This window comes from Molothrus aeneus, chromosome 9 (genome assembly GCF_037042795.1).
Source record: "Molothrus aeneus isolate 106 chromosome 9, BPBGC_Maene_1.0, whole genome shotgun sequence".
In the NCBI taxonomy this organism is placed as follows: domain Eukaryota; kingdom Metazoa; phylum Chordata; class Aves; order Passeriformes; family Icteridae; genus Molothrus; species Molothrus aeneus.
In genome coordinates, this window is record NC_089654.1 from 14,846,992 (window position 1) to 14,864,352 (window position 17,361).

Genomic DNA, 17,361 nt, shown 5'->3' on the forward strand with positions numbered 1-17,361 from the left:
GGGTCACTCTGACAGCAGCTGATGGTGGCCTGTGCGTGCCCGGTGACGTGGGGATGGAAGGTGGTGTCTCACTGCCCATGAATCACCTACTGCAGCATCTTCTTTTCCAATTGCCACAGTACAACATGGGAGTTACTGTCCAGCCATGAAGCCCTGCCCAAGGAGGAGACTCAAAGGATGATGCAGCCAAAATAAAAATTTCCATGAGGTTCTCGGCAGAAGCTCAGAGAGATTAAACTCAATATTGAACTAAGTTACAGAATGTTTTGAAATTCTGTTTAATTTTTTGCATGTTTTCCTCAGCTGAAAAACAAAGAGACTTTTGTGGGAGGGTTTTGTGTTTGGTCTTTTGCCTTTTTTTGTTTTGGTATGGGTTTGTTTGTCTTAACACCTAATCTATGTGGCAAATAAATATTTTAATATAATTTTTAACAGAAAGCAAATTCCCAGCTTTGACTAGCTACTGAACAGGAAAAATGACATATGCATATATCCATTCCAAAAGCAGAAAACAGTGGAAAAGACTCTCAAACTCATGCAAGAAATGGGAAGTCAGCCAGAATGAAAGCCAAGTCAGTGATTACCACACATAATCAAATCACGTAAAGGCAGAAGATCAAATTGCACTCAATAAACTTAGAGACACTCCTGTAATCCCTAGAGCAGGTTAGTATCCATTTTAGCCCAGAAATTTTCTAAAAATAAGCTTCAAGTTCAGTGAAATACTCTTAGACAACAGTATATTTTTATAACTAACAAAAAAATTGGATGATAGTTTTAAACTGCTACTTTTAAAAGATGTCAGCATAAACAGCATTGTGACCTTCCAGCTTTATTGTTTTCAGTAACTATCTGCCAGGTTTCTGGTAGATTTCTTAAAGTATACATCCTTTACATCGCTCCCTGTGAGCTGAGTAGGCTCTTTCCCAGTAGAAATATTTTGATATATCAGCTGGTTCATCCCTAGGAGGTGCATGGCAGTTTCGTCTGTCTCAGAGGAGCACTATATTTTGTGCACTATAGCAGTGATTTCCTTTCAAACCCTTTATATGGAAAATAATTTCCCCTCCCAGCTCTGCTTTGAGCATGTTCTGAGGAAAAACACACATTTATTCAGGAGATGCCATTTTATCACAGTCACTTCTCACAGAAAACTTACATTTCAAAGCAGTATTCCTACTGAAAAACAGCCTGCCCTACCAAAATTCCTCATACTTACTCTTGGGCCGACTCCTCCAATAGGTCCAGCTGGTCCTACTTCTCCCTAAAAGAAATCAGGGCTTCAATGATCTTGATGACAAGTCCAGTTTTAAAAAAGAAAGTCTGCAGCTAACTGTTTGTATTTATTACATCATCCTAAGCTTCATGTGTGTTTGCCTGAGTCCAAGTCTGAGAGAAGCACCTGGAAACAGACCATTGTGCCACTGTTAGCTTTCACTCACTCAGTATCTGGTACAGAAGCCCATCATTTAGCCCCTGAGAAGTCTAGAGATCTATCTTCAGAATCACCAACTAAATTATTTTTGATGTTAATTATTTTTAGCATTCAAGATATAAGCTTTTGTTTTTATGATGATGAATTAAGAATACTTGATGACTCTAAGATGAGGAACTGCCTTTCTCCCCTTTCAGTTAATAGGGGTCTAAGTGTTTACTTAAGAGTATCTAGGACACTGTAATTAAATTGGTATATGCTTTCTATTTCCATACAGCTCCCATTCCCTTCCCTCCCATCTCCCCAGTTTAACTAAAACAACCACATACAGCTCTGGACATACATTATATGAGATTCCACTGAAATTAAAATAAACCACATAATGGATGCACATCGCCATAAGGCTGCTAAAAAAATTTTAAAACGCTTGCCAAAATGCAAAAGAAAACTTCAAATTTTGCTTGACAACACCATGCACATCTAACCATTGTTGTCTAACCCTCTTAACCCCTCACAACTTTGAAACATAATCTCTTAATTGGATAATTTTTTCACCTTACCTCAACTCCTTTGGGGCCTTGTGGCCCTGGAGGCCCTCGGTCACCCAGAGCTCCCTAAACATCCAAACAAACACGGTGAGAACTTTCATCATGTTGGTCTAGTTTCTCTCCTCCAACAAAACCAAAACTGAGGTAGCACACCTAATGTTTTACCACTGTTCATAGTGTTTCCCATAGAAAGCCAGGCAAATATGCAGAAAACCAAGCATCATAAAAACTTCTACACAGATTTTGCTGAAGCATTATTCTTTTTGTGTTGTGAGAAGGAAATAAGAAAATATTTGAACACGATAGAACAACTTCTCTCTTTTGGAAGAGGTAAAGCACACTACCATAGTAAGATTAAAGCATTATCAACGTGCAGACCTTGTACTAGGGAAGTCTTCAGAATAACACATGTTGACAACATTGCAATGGGAAGGAACTACAAAGTGAATTTAAACCACTAGCTTGTCCAAAACTACTTGTGATATTCAGCCCCTACTTTTCTATTAGGATTATAATCAGCTACCCAGAGATAAAGCACCTTAACCTCTGCCAGCTCAGAGTTTTCATGACTGCTCACACCAACATTTTCAAAACTTTGTTAAAAAGACTTTGCAGCTAGCAGTGTATCAAAAACATTGGGCACTCCAATTACAATGGGATAATTGGGAAAAGCACTTGACCTGGCATAGTACAACCAAAAAAAGTGTAAACATATTAATGATCTGGGAAACCTAAGCTTAACAATATCAGATAAAGCAACAAGAACAAAGAAACTGCCCTTTAGGAGAGATATGATTATCCTCTGAGGAAAGCCATGGTGGAAAGTGTAAACCTTATTAACTGTGTACTAATGAATCTGATGTCTAGACTTTGGTCCAGGCATTGGTCCAGTAACAATTTACTCAGCAGGCAAAAATGGACCAGGCCATCTCAAGGTAGTGAGTGTCATGGAAGAGCCCATCAATGTGGAAAGGGCTGGGGCGGAGTGCTGCTGGACACCACCACAGAAGTGACAGAAGGCCTTTCAGCAGTAATTAAAATATTACTAGACAAGTAATATTCTCCTATGGTTAGTAATGACATTTTCTCATGGGCACAGCTGTTTTATTCTAACAGCAAAGCTCATTAGGAGATAAGGATTTCAGTGCAGTGTAACTGCACAGTGCAAATGGCAGCAGCACTGCTACTGTACACACCCTTCCACTGCACTGAACTGAATACAGAGAAAAAATTCCAGGCTGTAAACTGAAGATTAATACTAAATGACATTTCCATCTCCTCCTTGGGGTTTCAGGCAAAAACAGAAAATGAAGGGAGTCAATACACATGTGCCAAAGTGTCTGGAAAAAAACAGGAGTCAGCAAATGGGGTATCCTGTATTTCCCATATATAACTTCCCAGTTGATCATTCCTTCCAGAAGAGGTGAAACTCCTAATAATCACTTTATCAAAATGTGTTATACAAACAAACTTAAGTTAAAACGAGAAGGAAGCTCTTAGCTTCTTCCATGGTACAACACACTCTGCTGGAAAAACTACAGTAGAAGTCAGCATATTCTGACCATCTTTTCCTCTCACTTTTCTTGGTTAGAGAGCATAAACACTTGCAAAGAATAACATAGGGAACAAACAAAGTTATTTCAGAACTTCTTAAAAACATTCTTGTTCCCTTTTTTTTAAAAAAAAGTGTGTTTTGCTATTTGTTTAATAAGTGGTGGACCCAGATCAAGCACCTTCTAAAATATTGTTTCCAAGCTGAGTAATGTTCTGTAGACCAAATTGCATAATAAATCCTTTGAACATTGATTTAGAAAGATCAGATTTGCTGATTATTTCAGTAATTTGGGGAACATTTACAATCCAGAACTTCTACTGGCATTTAGAGACAGCTGATCACACTCAATAGAGCTTAAACGTCCAAGAAGTTGAATTTATCCCACACCAACTCCTAAAAAATAAAGCTTATCCTGCTTTTTTTGGCTTTTAAAATGGGGTTTGCTTCTGAGGAAGCATAAACAAAAACATGAGGAAAATAGCAGCATAATGAGAACAGTTTTCTAAAAATAAAAGCTGGAGGAAAATTTTAGAACTGCAGTCAACTCCAGGCAGCTGGGAATCCCAAAAGCCAAACATTTCCAAAGTCATGCAGAGCTTCTCCCTCAGTACTGGGAGCAGTATAAGAGTTTTTCCAGTTTGGTAATCCTTCTTTTCAAATGTAAGCCATCAGTTCTCCCTGACTAGGGCAGGCTGTCTAAGCTTTTTGTCTCTAATACCAAATGTGCTGGAGAGCGCCAAATCTGGTTCAGCTGCGTAATTTCTGTATCAAAGGAACACGGAGTCTCAAACTTTATAGTCCACCTCTTAGTAACTTTTTTTCTCTGGAATCTGTGAAAATGCAACAAATCTGTAACATATGTATTAAACAGAAACAGGATTGTAACAAATTCCTCAGATATTATGTGCAACAATTGAATCTCACTGAAGAAACTGGGCAGCAGGGATTAGATCTGTTACATCGTTCACGTATAGTCTTGGGCAATTAAATCTGACCTGCAGCATGAGAATTGTTGTATTTCTCTTCTACTATTTTCCCTAGGCCCCAGACAGAGTCTTTCACCACCACAGGGTTTTTTGGGAAAACACTCTGGTAACTCAGAAACAAAAAAGCAACTGCCACTGCAATGGTGGGACAAACTCATTCACATAAGGCTGCTAACATTATGCATACATGCATATAAACAAGTTAGCAAAGCAATAAATCAGAATTGAAGCTGGACACCCTCTAGAAACATTTTAACTTCTCCTCAATTTGCCCCATCAGATAACCAGCTCTCAGCCCTCCTAGTCAATTAAGGTCTATTTTGGTAAAAGGCTCTTGCCCTGGTTGAAAGAGAAGAGATACAGAAAACATTGGCTATGGCTTCAGCAACTGGATTATTTGAAAATGTCTGTTCATTCAAAGACAACCTGTATGATTTGTTCTTGGACAAATGATATTGTTGGTCTTGCACAGTTCTTTTGCCTCACCAGTTTCTGCCCTCTGGTTTACCTGAAGGTCAAAAAAGGCCTTCATTTTAGTCTAATAAACAAACTCTCTCTCAGAATAAAGCCATTCAAGTATTATTTCTGCATCTAGTCTCACTTGACCGAATCCTTCTGGAATAAAAATGCCCAGTTATGCACTAAAGAGATAAAGCCTTCTCATGCTTGAGCAGTGGCATTAATGACACATCTTGACTCATATGTTCTACAATTTCACTTAATTTCTAACTGCATTATTGTGCTTTCATTTCAAAGAGATCTGGCAATGTCCTTGGTCTAAGTTTATAATGAGATTTATTGTTTTGGTCCTTGCCTTAATCAATCTGAAATAACTGAAGTGGAATGAATTAGCAAAAAATGCATTTTTTTAGATAATCTAAAGATGCTCAATTTGGTTTCATATACAGTTTTCATACTGCCATACTTGTGCCTATTCACCACAGAAAATACAATGTAAGATACATTGTACTTTATCTCTACATAATACAATAGTCCCAAGGCTGATGAGTGAGGAACTTCATTGGTATTTGCCTTTCAACAAGCAGTTAATATTTAGATATCATCCAATCATTTTCCTCTGGGTTAATTTCTGAGCTACCTGCACTTTTTCTATTGGTCTCTACCATTTCCAATTCAACAGAAGTTTCCTATATCTGCTTTTATTCCAAGCTTCATTGAAAACTCTACCCATGTGAATTATTGCCTAAGTTGGGTCTAAAATCTTAGTATACTAAAGAGCAGAAGCTAAATTATTCTGGCACAGTTTTGTAGATAAATTTTATCCTTAATTGTTATATCTATTATTTTGTCTATAATTTAATCTGGTGCATAAATTTTACACATTTTCCACACCTTCAAATATGATTTCTTTTAAAAATTGTTAAAAACAATTCTTAGGGCAGGTGGAACCTGAGTAATACAAAGATCTGCATACATTTGGCATGTATTCTATTTAAATACAGGTGAAACATATGCTATTTTCTAGCTACATAGCATTTTCTCAAGCTTATTTTGCTATTACATGCTTCCACCTAACACTGTAATTACTCTCAGAACTGTGTGGATAGCATTAAACATTCAAATAACTTCCTCATATAAATACCTGAGGCAAAGTACCTGCATTCTGACAGTAGGATTATCTTCTCATAATGCCAGTGTCCAGCTCTCAGAGCCTTTTCCTCAGAGATTAACACTATTTACTGTTATTTTTAAGAGGTTTTCATATAAACTTACCTTAGGACCTTCAGGGCCATTTAATCCAGGTACACCAATATCTCCTGGAAAACCCTAAAGAAATCATACAGACAAGTGATTTGCAGAGTAGGAATGTTTTCAATGTACTTGTTTTGATTCTGTTCATTCATTTAATAAACCTGAGTCACAGAAACAAGAAATAAATTTCTTCTACCATCCCAAAAAATGTCTAAATCCATTATGTTTCCTTGAAAGGACTTGGATAAGTGACAGATTTTAGGCAGCTTTTGTTAAACTCAATTTAGCAGATGTCAGCATGGATTCAATTTCTCACACGATAAGACTTTTTATCCGCTAAGCAATGTTTGAAATTAAACCATTGGACTGGTTTGGAGGCACAAAAAAAATCACCAGAGAACAGCCTGCACCAAGTCCTGCACTTATGAATTCAACTACTCTTTTCATAAAGTTGAGAGAGCAGCTGAAGCCCTTGAATCCACATTAAGGACAAGATCACTGCAAGATAAAGAAAAAGGGAAGAGGCTTTTGCCTCCAGACCAGCAGGTGATAATCGAGGTCTGGCTGGCACTAGCTCAAGGTCATCATCATGGAGCATTATTCAGAACTGGCCTTTGTGAAATACACTCTAGTGTAGGTCAAGCTGTTAGTAAAGAAAAAGTAATTATGCACAGGAAAGGAATAAACTAAAATTATCACTGTGAACCTCCTGGCCAGTAGGCATTAGCTTGGGACACCATGAGGAGGCCTCTGTGTCAGAGGAATTCAGCTCCAGCTAGATTGCTTTGAAGAAATGAGTGTATTTTAAGGAAAAAAATGGTGCTACTAACCTTTATGCAATACAGTAGTAGTTAAGTAGTAGTGAGTTAAATTTCATAAACATCCAGAGTGAATACATGATCTTACATTTGTAGGATAAAACAAAGCATTGGTAATTGACCCTGTAGTTAGCACACTGTTCATTCAGTCCCCTGACAAGATTTTGCTTTTTTAATAAACTTCACATTTCATTAAATTTTGACCATCTGAAAAGAGCAAGATTGCCACTTCCTCTGAGCAAAATATTTATTACTACATCTAACCAAACCCATGGTCTAACACTAGGAAGAACAAGTTTCCTTCTTCATTAAGAGAAAATCATCCCAGATTAAAATATATGCATATTTTTCCAATAATGGAAACAAAAAGCACATGCACAGAACAATTTTTTAAAAGCAGGTTTAACACTTGGATGCTAATGAGTCGGAAAGAAAACCACTGAAGAGTAAAAATGGTCTGAGTTTTCAGAAGATGGGCAACAGCTCTAACACTCAATATTTCACAATACATCAGTATTGTGAAAATATTGTGAAATACAGTGGTTTCCCTTTCTTTTGCCATAAATAAGCAATTACAAGCAGAGCTGTGCAACAATTCCAACATGCCTCTAGGTGGCACAGAGCATATTATTTACATGTGACCAAGGCCCTGAGACACACATCTAGAACACTCACTTGCATCACCCTTGATTTCTAGACAGTTCAAAAGAGGATGTGTTGTTTTTAAAATCCTGGCCACTGCTGTCTGCTGAAATACATTGAAGAGTTAAGTCTATTTCTTAGAATTTTTTTTGCTTGTCCTTTCTTAATTTTAAATTTACTTATTTATAGACCTTAAATAGTTACTAAGGGGTGAGTTGTTTCACATATCTGTAAATCTGCTTGTTTCTAATGTGTGAACAAATGCTAAATGCTGACACAGACAACTTCCTCTTGGCAATAAACATTCCAGAAAACAATCTGCCCACAAAAATAGTAATTAAGAAAGATCATAATGCTTTTATGAATGAATAGATCTACTTTATTTATTTATTTGTTTAAATTTTTCTAGAGGGAATTCAGTAAGGACCATGAGATGTAGGTATGGACAGGTAGAGATGCAGTTTCTATTGCAGGTAGAACAAACATGGTATTTTGAAATCTTTTCATGTCAGCAAAGTGTTAGGATACAAAAGGGTTACTGGCCTGAGAACATCAACACTAAACAATGCATTGAAAAATTTAAAATCCTCGTAATTTTTATCTTTTCTGTGAAGATGGATTAAGATTTTTCTTCTTGAGCACAGCCATGAAGAAAAGGCAGATGCTATAGCAGTATTAGAACACCATTTCTAAGATGTTCTCACATTAATAATCCATGAATAAGTGTAATAATCCACAACACAAACAGCCACTTTAGACAATTTCAGAAAAAGAATGAACCAGGAAGGAGCTCTTGAAATACCTCAGCAATGGCACCTGCCAATCAGATTCCTCATAGTGAAGTGGGATGAATCTCTGGCAAAGCCTAAATTTGAAATGAGTTATTCAGCAGCCAGCTCCATGGGAAGTTATTCCAGATTAAAAATTCATTATTCTTCCATAAGTGAAAGGCCAGGAGATTAGTGTATACTTTCCAGCTGCAATGTAGTTTTCAGCACAGACTATTCAGAACCAACCAGCCCTTGGTATTATGACTTCTAAGGAAATGCAGATTCTTCATTTCCATCAGCCAGAAGCCCAGCAGCCGGTAGGATACAAATTATTTTCAAAATCTTGCTACAGATGTGGTCTTTTGCCAGCAAAGCACTTTAGAATCCACTTCATTTAATCAAAAGAAATGTGGCATCAAAGAAATCTGAAGTTCCAACTATCTTAACAAAAACGTGCTTTAACCTTGCTGTGGGAGTTCTGCTTTTTGTACTGAACACTTAACATAAAATTAACGTATTTATTGCTCTCATTTATCAATATAATGTTTAATTTAAAAAAATGCAGAAATCACCAAGTTGTTACTATGTTGGGCCATATCTCAGTGTCCCAGAGAGAAGCACTCTGCCAAAACTTTTGCTTTTCTTTTGTTTTTCCTGTGTGGCTGCAAATATGGAAGCAGAATATCAGAAATACTGAAACATTACACTCCATTTCCATGGGGAATTCTCTCTCATTTGCAGAATGCCACCTCAAACCATTTTCACGTGACATTTGCCAGCATCACTGGCCACCCATCTTCATGCCCTTGGTTGCCCTGAAGGGGATCAGGACAAGCACAGGTCCACAGGAGAGGCACCATGGAGGGAAAATGTCTCCAGGGAGTACAATAGCCACTTCAGTCACCAGGTTTCCCTGCTCCAATAAGAGTTCATTCAATAACAGATTGCAATTAATTTCAATGAGAATTTAGAATAAATTTTCAGAAGCAAGACTGACTGGATGCAGCTACTGAACTTCAACAAGATATTAGAGATTCCTTACTATTACATTATTATAAGCAGGTCACCAAAAGAAGGTTTCTGCAAAAATCTACAATTCTCCAATAAGTGTTTATGATTCTTCTAAAAGCATGTGTTATGCAGACATAGAACTTTGGGAAAGGACCAGATGAAGATTCTATGCAAAGGCAAGTAGAGAGTATGAGTAATTTCACAACAAGAGCATTTCCTCAGATATGTGCCAGAACATGAAATTAGTTCAGCCTTTAAATTGTCTTTATTTCTATATTTCCTACAAATCATTTGATGCAATATTGAAACAGAAGGCTGTGTTATCACTGCACACCTGGCATTGTTTGCAAAAACTCAAATCATGTGATAATGCACGTGAAACTTGCACTAAAAATAAAGGTTTTTTTTAAATGAAGATCTCAATGCAGCCACTGATTCACTTACAAAATGTTTGCCTTTTTGACTCTTTACTGTTTTTTGAATGTATCCTTTCCTTTTGTAAGGCTGCTGCCTTGAGCATGGAACACTTCAGCTGAGTCCCATACAAGTACCTTCCTGAAGGAGTAAGCTCATGACTTCAGATCAAAATACAATACTGCACAGATGAAAAAAGTTCTATTGAAGACAATGAAAAATTCTCCCTGCTTCAGATGAAACCTATTTATAACACTCTGAAGGCACATCTGAAGGGAACTATCACTCACTCTCATTTTGGGGGATAATTAAATGCAATTCCTAGAGCAAAATTTAACTATAAAATATTCTGAATACATGTGGAAGCCTGTCAAAGGCTTGTCTAATTTCATTCACATGAACAATAAGCACTGCATACTTCACTGCACACAGTAAACTGAGACATTGTGGGTTAGAACACTCAGATCTGCACTTTCCAGTCATCATGCCAATAAAACAAAGCTCTACCGAAATTTTATATTTCAGTGGTTCATTTTCAGATGCATGACAAAGCAGCCCAATGATGAAGAATCCACTCCATGAAGTGTTCACTGAGTATATCCAGTGGTTGGTGAGCAGCAGGCACTCAGGCACACGTCAGACCCTGGCTCTGCAGAAGCACACCCAGATGAGAATTTGGCCTGACACTGCAGGACTCCTGCCCTGAAAGAGTCACTTGGCAGCCAAAACTTGTCTGGCCACCCAGAGAGCAAGAGCCAGACCTCTGTCCCTCCCTCTGCCCCCCGCCAGCAGCACTGCAGGTCCCAAATGGACCCTGGCTAGAGGTGGGTGGCTTATTTCAACTCTGACCTGGTGTACCTTGGCTGCACAGCTGCAGAGGAAAGATTTAGGAAGCAATTCACTGGTGATCTGCATTTCAACCCACAAAACCCCGTGAGGATGATCAGAGTCTGCCCGCCCTGCTCCCACGGCTGTGTGCAGAGATAGTTACAGAGCTCAGCTGCTGGAGTGCCAGAGTTACTGCTGTTTCCATGGGAAGAAAATCAGGGACAGGACTACTTATGCTTTGCACTGGGAATGAAACACTCAAATGTGTCACTGCAAAGATCAAAGGATCCCCAGGTTCTTATTACACATGTACCCAAAACAAATGGGTATAGAGCACATTTAGAAATCCCACTGTCTTAATGCTGGACAAAAGGAGACAGGAATAGCTGGAAGCAGAGTTTGAGAGGTTCTGCCACTGGGCAGACACAGCCTTGCTCCTCCTGCTCACAGCAAAGTCCAACAAATCCCAATATAAGTTTTGGGGGATTTAAAAATGAAATCTTTCACAGAAGGCATATGGTATGTATTGTCACATCTATACTAAATCCAAAGAACTCTCCTTGAAAGACACTAATTCATCACATTCTTCTATTTTCAGAAACATCAAGGGAACATTGAGTATACTATGTAATGCATGTTTTCTGCATGGGGTCACAGGAAGTCTGACCATTCAGATAATGAAACAGGAACAAGGAAAGCAGCTCTGTCTGACCTGCTAGCTGTCTGGGTTTGGAAGAAGAGACCTGATCAGACATATGACAGTAGGCTTTTCTTGGGGAAAAATCGACATTATTTGCTCATACTTCATATATTTGGTTGTGTCTAAATAACTTCTGGCAACAACAACTAGTTTATTTTTATAAGACAATGTAACATGAGGGACACATACACTCTTCAGTTTTAAGTTGCTTATTTTAAATTCCTTTCATTACAGAACTTCTGATATCTTCAATTTGTCCAAAATCCCAGTATGCTGTTATTCCACATCCCTTCTGTTTCTATTTTGCCATATGGTGACCATATTTTTATGAAATAAAAGGTGGAAAAACCTCTTACTTTATTTGGAACTGTCTTGCATGACTGAAGTTAAGAGAAACATTGCTTTGCAGTTTTAAACTGACCATTTTGCAGACAATTACTAAAAAAAAAGTGCCTGGACACCCTAGTTTTAATTATCTAGCATCATGCACCTTATTTGCCTTCTAATGATGGCAAATAAGGTGCATGATGGTAGATAATTAAAACAGAAGTAATTCTGCACTCCTGAGCAAGGGGAAATGCTGAGCTTTTCAGACAGAAAGATTCCCATCCCTATCTGCCCTGAGGGTAACCAGCCCAGGATGAGCTTTTCCCCAGACACAAAGGAGCAGCATGTCTGTGTTGGAATAAGGAACTATGAAGGACTACCAGCAGAGACAGCAGGGCCAGCAGGACACAGGCTTCAAGAGCAACAATTTGGGATTAACCTGCCTCAAGTCTCCCTTGCTGGAAGCTGTGCAAGGAAATCACGCAATGAAGAGTCTTGAAAAATCTAAAACCCTGAGCCACAGAGGGTGGCAGCTGTGGACAACATGCACAGGCTTTGTGTCTTCTGCACACCCATTGGCCAAATGAGAGGGATTTATTCTCACAAGACCACCTTGTGTTGCTACAATGCACTTTCCAGTCAGTTTTCTCTCAGTGAGGGCTTCTGCCTAATAAGAAAGGTAGGAACACAGAGCCTTGGTTTGAGGAGATGTGCTCATGTAGAGGCAGAAAAAGGATCATTCCTAGTATGTGCCTTCCATTCATATTTTTTTTAAAAAGGAAAACCCACAAACAAACAAAGAAACCCCACCACAAACCAAACAAAACCCAAAATACATTCATTGCAGGAGGCTGATTAGAAAGAACAATCTACAATTTCTGCTTTCATCTCTCCAGCAAATACATGTGTCTGTGTAGAAACATGTCTTTTTGGTACAGACCACAGCATTTTTCCTTAAAGCCTGTGGTATAAATGCTAAAAAGCACCAAAATGGGACAATTTGGAGACTGAGTTTCTGCACAGACTTCCATAGCACTCAGGACTTCTTAGGAAACTTCACTTCCAGATTCAATATGTGGCAACCCTTCCCAGGTGAGTGGGGTTTATCCTCTGTGTGTCTTGTAAGTGATAAATATGCAACCAGGCCTGGGAAATGGAAAATCCCATTTGTAAGCATGTTTTAGTATTTACAAATGGAAGTATGCCTGAGAAATCACATGGGTCTCATTCCAGGTGTACCCCATAACAACAGGATTCAGGAGACAAATCCTAATCACATAAGCAAATGAAGAACTACTTTGTATTCAAAGATCCTGTACACGAATATTTTGCAGAAAAAAATATCAGCTGGAATCTTTTGTACTTTATGGAGGAGAATTAATTCATAAAATATGTCTGAATAAAAAGATTTCCCTAATTCAGCTAAGAAAACAGTATTTTATGAAGCAAACCCATTTACCTTTTATTTTCATAGTTTAGAACCAACATTCAATTTACCACTACAAGCAATTTCTTACCTCAGGTCCCTGAGGACCCAATGGTCCACGGGGTCCAGGTTCTCCAATTTTCCCCTTGAAAAGAATCCAAACAGTTAAGATTTCTGATGATAATATATTTTTAACAGCAGTTGGTTGTGAAGATTTTAAAAATATTTATTAACAGAAAGGCCAACAGAAAAGTTGAGATGACTTTTTCACTAAATAGGAAATTTTATATCTGCCTCTCTTTGGATACTATTAAAACTAGGTCTTCATACCTCTTTGAAGTCACAAGAAACAAAAAATTGAAATTAGTTTAGGACAGAGAAAATTGGGATGAACCACATAAAAATCCCATTAAATATATAGCAGTTTTCACAATAAAAACTACATATTATTTAAACATCCAGAAAGTAACTGTAACAGATATTGGTTTACACACTTATATATTTTAAGTATCTAATCATAGCCAAAGAAATGGCAGTTTTGTGATTAATAACAGCAAAATTAGGTCCTATCCACATGTAATGGTAGCTTCATTATATACAAATTTCAACCCATCTAAAAATGGGCCAAATTTCTCTAAGTTATATCTGTTCTTCCACATTTTCACAATCTTTCTGCCACCATAAGTAGATGTCACTTGAGCAAAATTAGGGTCTGACCTGGGAAACATTTCTCTAATTTTTAACACGAATGACTTGATTGTAAATTAATTCTACAAAGGTAAATTTCTATTACCTGCAGGACTGAGATCTCATAGATTAACTTAACATAAGTCATAAGGTTGGTCACATTCAGCTTGTGCTTAAAATCCACAGCTCTTTCAGGAACAGGCTGATTCACATGCTTATCTTAAAAGATAAGCGTATGAATCAGCCTATTCCTGAAAGAGGAAATTCTTGCATCTTTAAAAAAAAATTTGATTTTTCCCATCTAAGCTCAAGCAAATATGCATAATTTTATTGCAGGATTTGTGTTTATACTGTAAATTCTATAGGACAAAGAAAGTGTTATTGAATTTAAGGGCCCATGACATTCATGAAGTCTAAGTAGGTTTACCAGTTATTGGCTTGATTGTACATAAGAAAATTAGACAGTAGAGTGAGCGTTAGCAGCTTTTAATTTTATATTGAAAAGAGACAGATATTAGCTAAAACTAAAATAGGTGAGGGAGAGCCAGGTAACCCTGTGCAGTATGCCTTTTCTGCCTCAACATCTAAAAACCCAGCAAAAGTGGCAGCAGTGCACAGAAGCCTTTAAAGCTGCTAAAAATCAGTAAATACAGCAATCAGTAAATACAGGAATTTGTGACTACTCCCATCCCTGAGAAATGACTGGCTGTTATTAATGAGATCTCACACATTTTCTGCAAATCCAGCTAGTCCAAAAGGTCATCTGCAAGTTCCCAAAGCTCTCAGTGGATTTGCTTCAAATATTATCCACATGTCCATTCCCCCCAACAGTGATTGTCCCAGAATATCTAATATCCTAAGCACTCTATTAAAATTTGACACATATACTAATCTTGGTAATAAAGCTTCACATTTTAGGATCTGACTTGCTCATTAACACCAGTCACTAGAAATAAAAGCAGCTTAGACCTTATCCTTTGTGCATTTTGAATTAGGTCACTTCTAGGGGATTACATGCACTGTGAACGTAACAATCACACAAAAGTGTCAAATATCAACAGTAGTAAAAAATATCAACAACACACAGTGATATACTGAGAACAAAATTTGATGTGTAAACTTACTGGAGGTCCTGGTTTTCCTCTGATCCCTGGAGGTCCTGGTAAACCAAGAGCACCCTGAAAAAAGAAAGCTATTAAATGCACACGAAAATTGTGGTGTTATGTTGGAAGCAATAAATTGCTATACTTTGACACCTGAAACAGGCTTCAAAAGAATTCTTCAGGTTGAAAACTATCTTCTAACATTCAACTTTCATCAAAAGAGTTCTCACAGGATGTGCTATTTCAGTGACTTCTGATGTACTAGCCAAACAGGAAAGAAGATCCTTATTTATCTCAGTCTGATGATGTGAAGGAGCATGCCAGACTGTGTGCTGCTGCTAACCACAGTAGGTCCAGGTGAGCTGCAGATGAACCTCAAGGGTCAAGGGAAAAATACCTTTTACAACAGCTCCTTAGACAGACTGAGACCACACCAGAATCCTTGTTTGATGCATCTCTAGACACACAGCTGCCAGAGTTCTGCTTGTGTCCTTTACTTGGCTTTGTGCACACTTCCCATAACTGACTTTTAATTAGCACAGAATTTCTTAAAAATATGTTAATACAGTGATAGCAGTATTACTACTGCATTCTACTTTTATGCAACCAACCTGCTGCATTTTAAGAGACTCATAAGCCTGATGAAATTGTTGAAATGGGGTAATTTTGTAAAGCAATGCAGTTATAACTTACCTTGTCTCCTGGGTACCCCTGATCTCCTGGCTCTCCTGCAAGGCCATGTTCACCCTAAACAAGATATAATTTTATACAGACATATGTAAACGGCTTAAAATGGGGTAGTTTTCAGAAACAGAGAAAGATTAATTCAATATTCACTATTTAAAATGAACACAGATCTTTGACAAGATGCAAGGTGCTGCACTGAAATATCTTTTCCAGGAAAGTCTAAAGACACAGACCTGGATATTATTATGTTCAGTAGTTAGTGTTCTGTTCTGAAAAAACCTTGTCTAAACTACCAAATCATGAGTCTGACACAAATTCAAAAAATAAAAGTCAGAAGACCAAAGAAATCAAAAGGAAAAAGGGAAAGCTTTACCAAGCATGTTATGGTCAAGTTTTAATGAAGAGAGCCTGAAAGAACTATGTATCTCCAAGATAATGAAAATATTTAAATCACCTTATCACCTTTCATTCCAGGCTGTCCCACACTCCCTGGGAAACCCTGTTAAAGTAAAGAAAACATAAATCCAATGCTTGACTATAATTTGGAAAGCAGCATGAGCAGCTGGCTGTGGGATGATTGAATACCATACCATGGGCCCTGGAATTCCTGATGGTCCACTTGGTCCTGCTGGCCCAATGTCTCCCTGCCAAACAGCAAGAAAGGTGACTGCATTTGGTGAAATGGAGTAACCTAAAGACTCTTAACAGAATGTGGCATTTTTCTGCACCACAGAGAGAAACCAAAATATTTTCAGGCTAATTTCTTAGGGAAAAAGAAAGGTATTGGTATCATAAGCCCTCCATGTTTACAGTTCCCAACATCCTCAGTAGAAACACGAGAAACAAAACTTGCCTCTTCTCCTGTAGATTATAAACTCAAGAGAAGATCTCAGTGTATTAGGCAATGCCAATTAAGGAAGCTTTCTTTTGTACTGCAGCTGCAAATTCAGTGGCCATCACTGCTGTCCTTAGGGTTACATAACAGCACTTCTCTGCAGGCATCAAATTTGGCTTAAAGACATTATTCTATTATGAGTAGGGCCACAAAAAGAAGCCTTTTTAATGGTCCTATAACTCAATTTCTCATCTATCAGTGACTTCTATGAGTTAAAAGAAAAAAAAGAGATGTGACTCTAAATACCACATGTGCAGAATCAAATCTATGTTCCAATGGGCATGATAACCTTTTCTGTTTTAATGTACCTTTAAAGTCCTTACTGCAACTCTTCTTTCTGGGATTTACTTAGGCAGTTTTATGACAGGAAAAAAAAAGTGAGTCACAAAAATTAAGAATCTTTAAAGATCAGCACAGCAATAATATTAATGAAAAAGCATGAGCTAAATATAAGACCTGACTCAGAATACTTAAGACTATATTACAAAGGGAGAAGTTAATCTACTTTCTGCCAATTCAAGCTCGGGGGAAAAAATCCCCCCCAAAAAATCCCCAAAATGTAATATCTCTATGGCTATGCAGAAATTTAACAACACATATGAATAAAGAAATCTTTTGCCACTTGCTGAGAATGATATGGAAAAGATGAGATGGACATCTGTGCACTTCCAGTTGAGCACACATTCATTATTCTCTGGAGACTCTTTAGCAATGTCAGCAACCACATTCTCTGCAGCCACCATCAGACTTATGGCTCAGTGAAGAAAAAGCAAGGCCACTCACTTAGTGTCTTAATGGTGCTTGGTAGAGCTCCCA

General features: G+C 37.8%; 1 protein-coding gene across 1 annotated transcript in view; it reads right to left on the reverse strand.

Moving 5' to 3' along the window:
- The window catches only part of COL24A1 (collagen type XXIV alpha 1 chain), a 114,825-nt gene that overhangs the window by 59,070 nt on the left and 38,394 nt on the right, over positions 1–17,361 (reverse strand). The window contains exons 15-22 of the mRNA XM_066556038.1: positions 16,241–16,294; positions 16,105–16,149; positions 15,657–15,710; positions 14,985–15,038; positions 13,265–13,318; positions 6,259–6,312; positions 1,996–2,049; positions 1,220–1,264 (exon numbers count right to left, since the gene is read on the reverse strand). Coding sequence (XP_066412135.1) covers positions 1,220–1,264; positions 1,996–2,049; positions 6,259–6,312; positions 13,265–13,318; positions 14,985–15,038; positions 15,657–15,710; positions 16,105–16,149; positions 16,241–16,294 — 414 coding nt within the window. The remainder of the gene's footprint in view (positions 1–1,219; positions 1,265–1,995; positions 2,050–6,258; positions 6,313–13,264; positions 13,319–14,984; positions 15,039–15,656; positions 15,711–16,104; positions 16,150–16,240; positions 16,295–17,361) is intronic.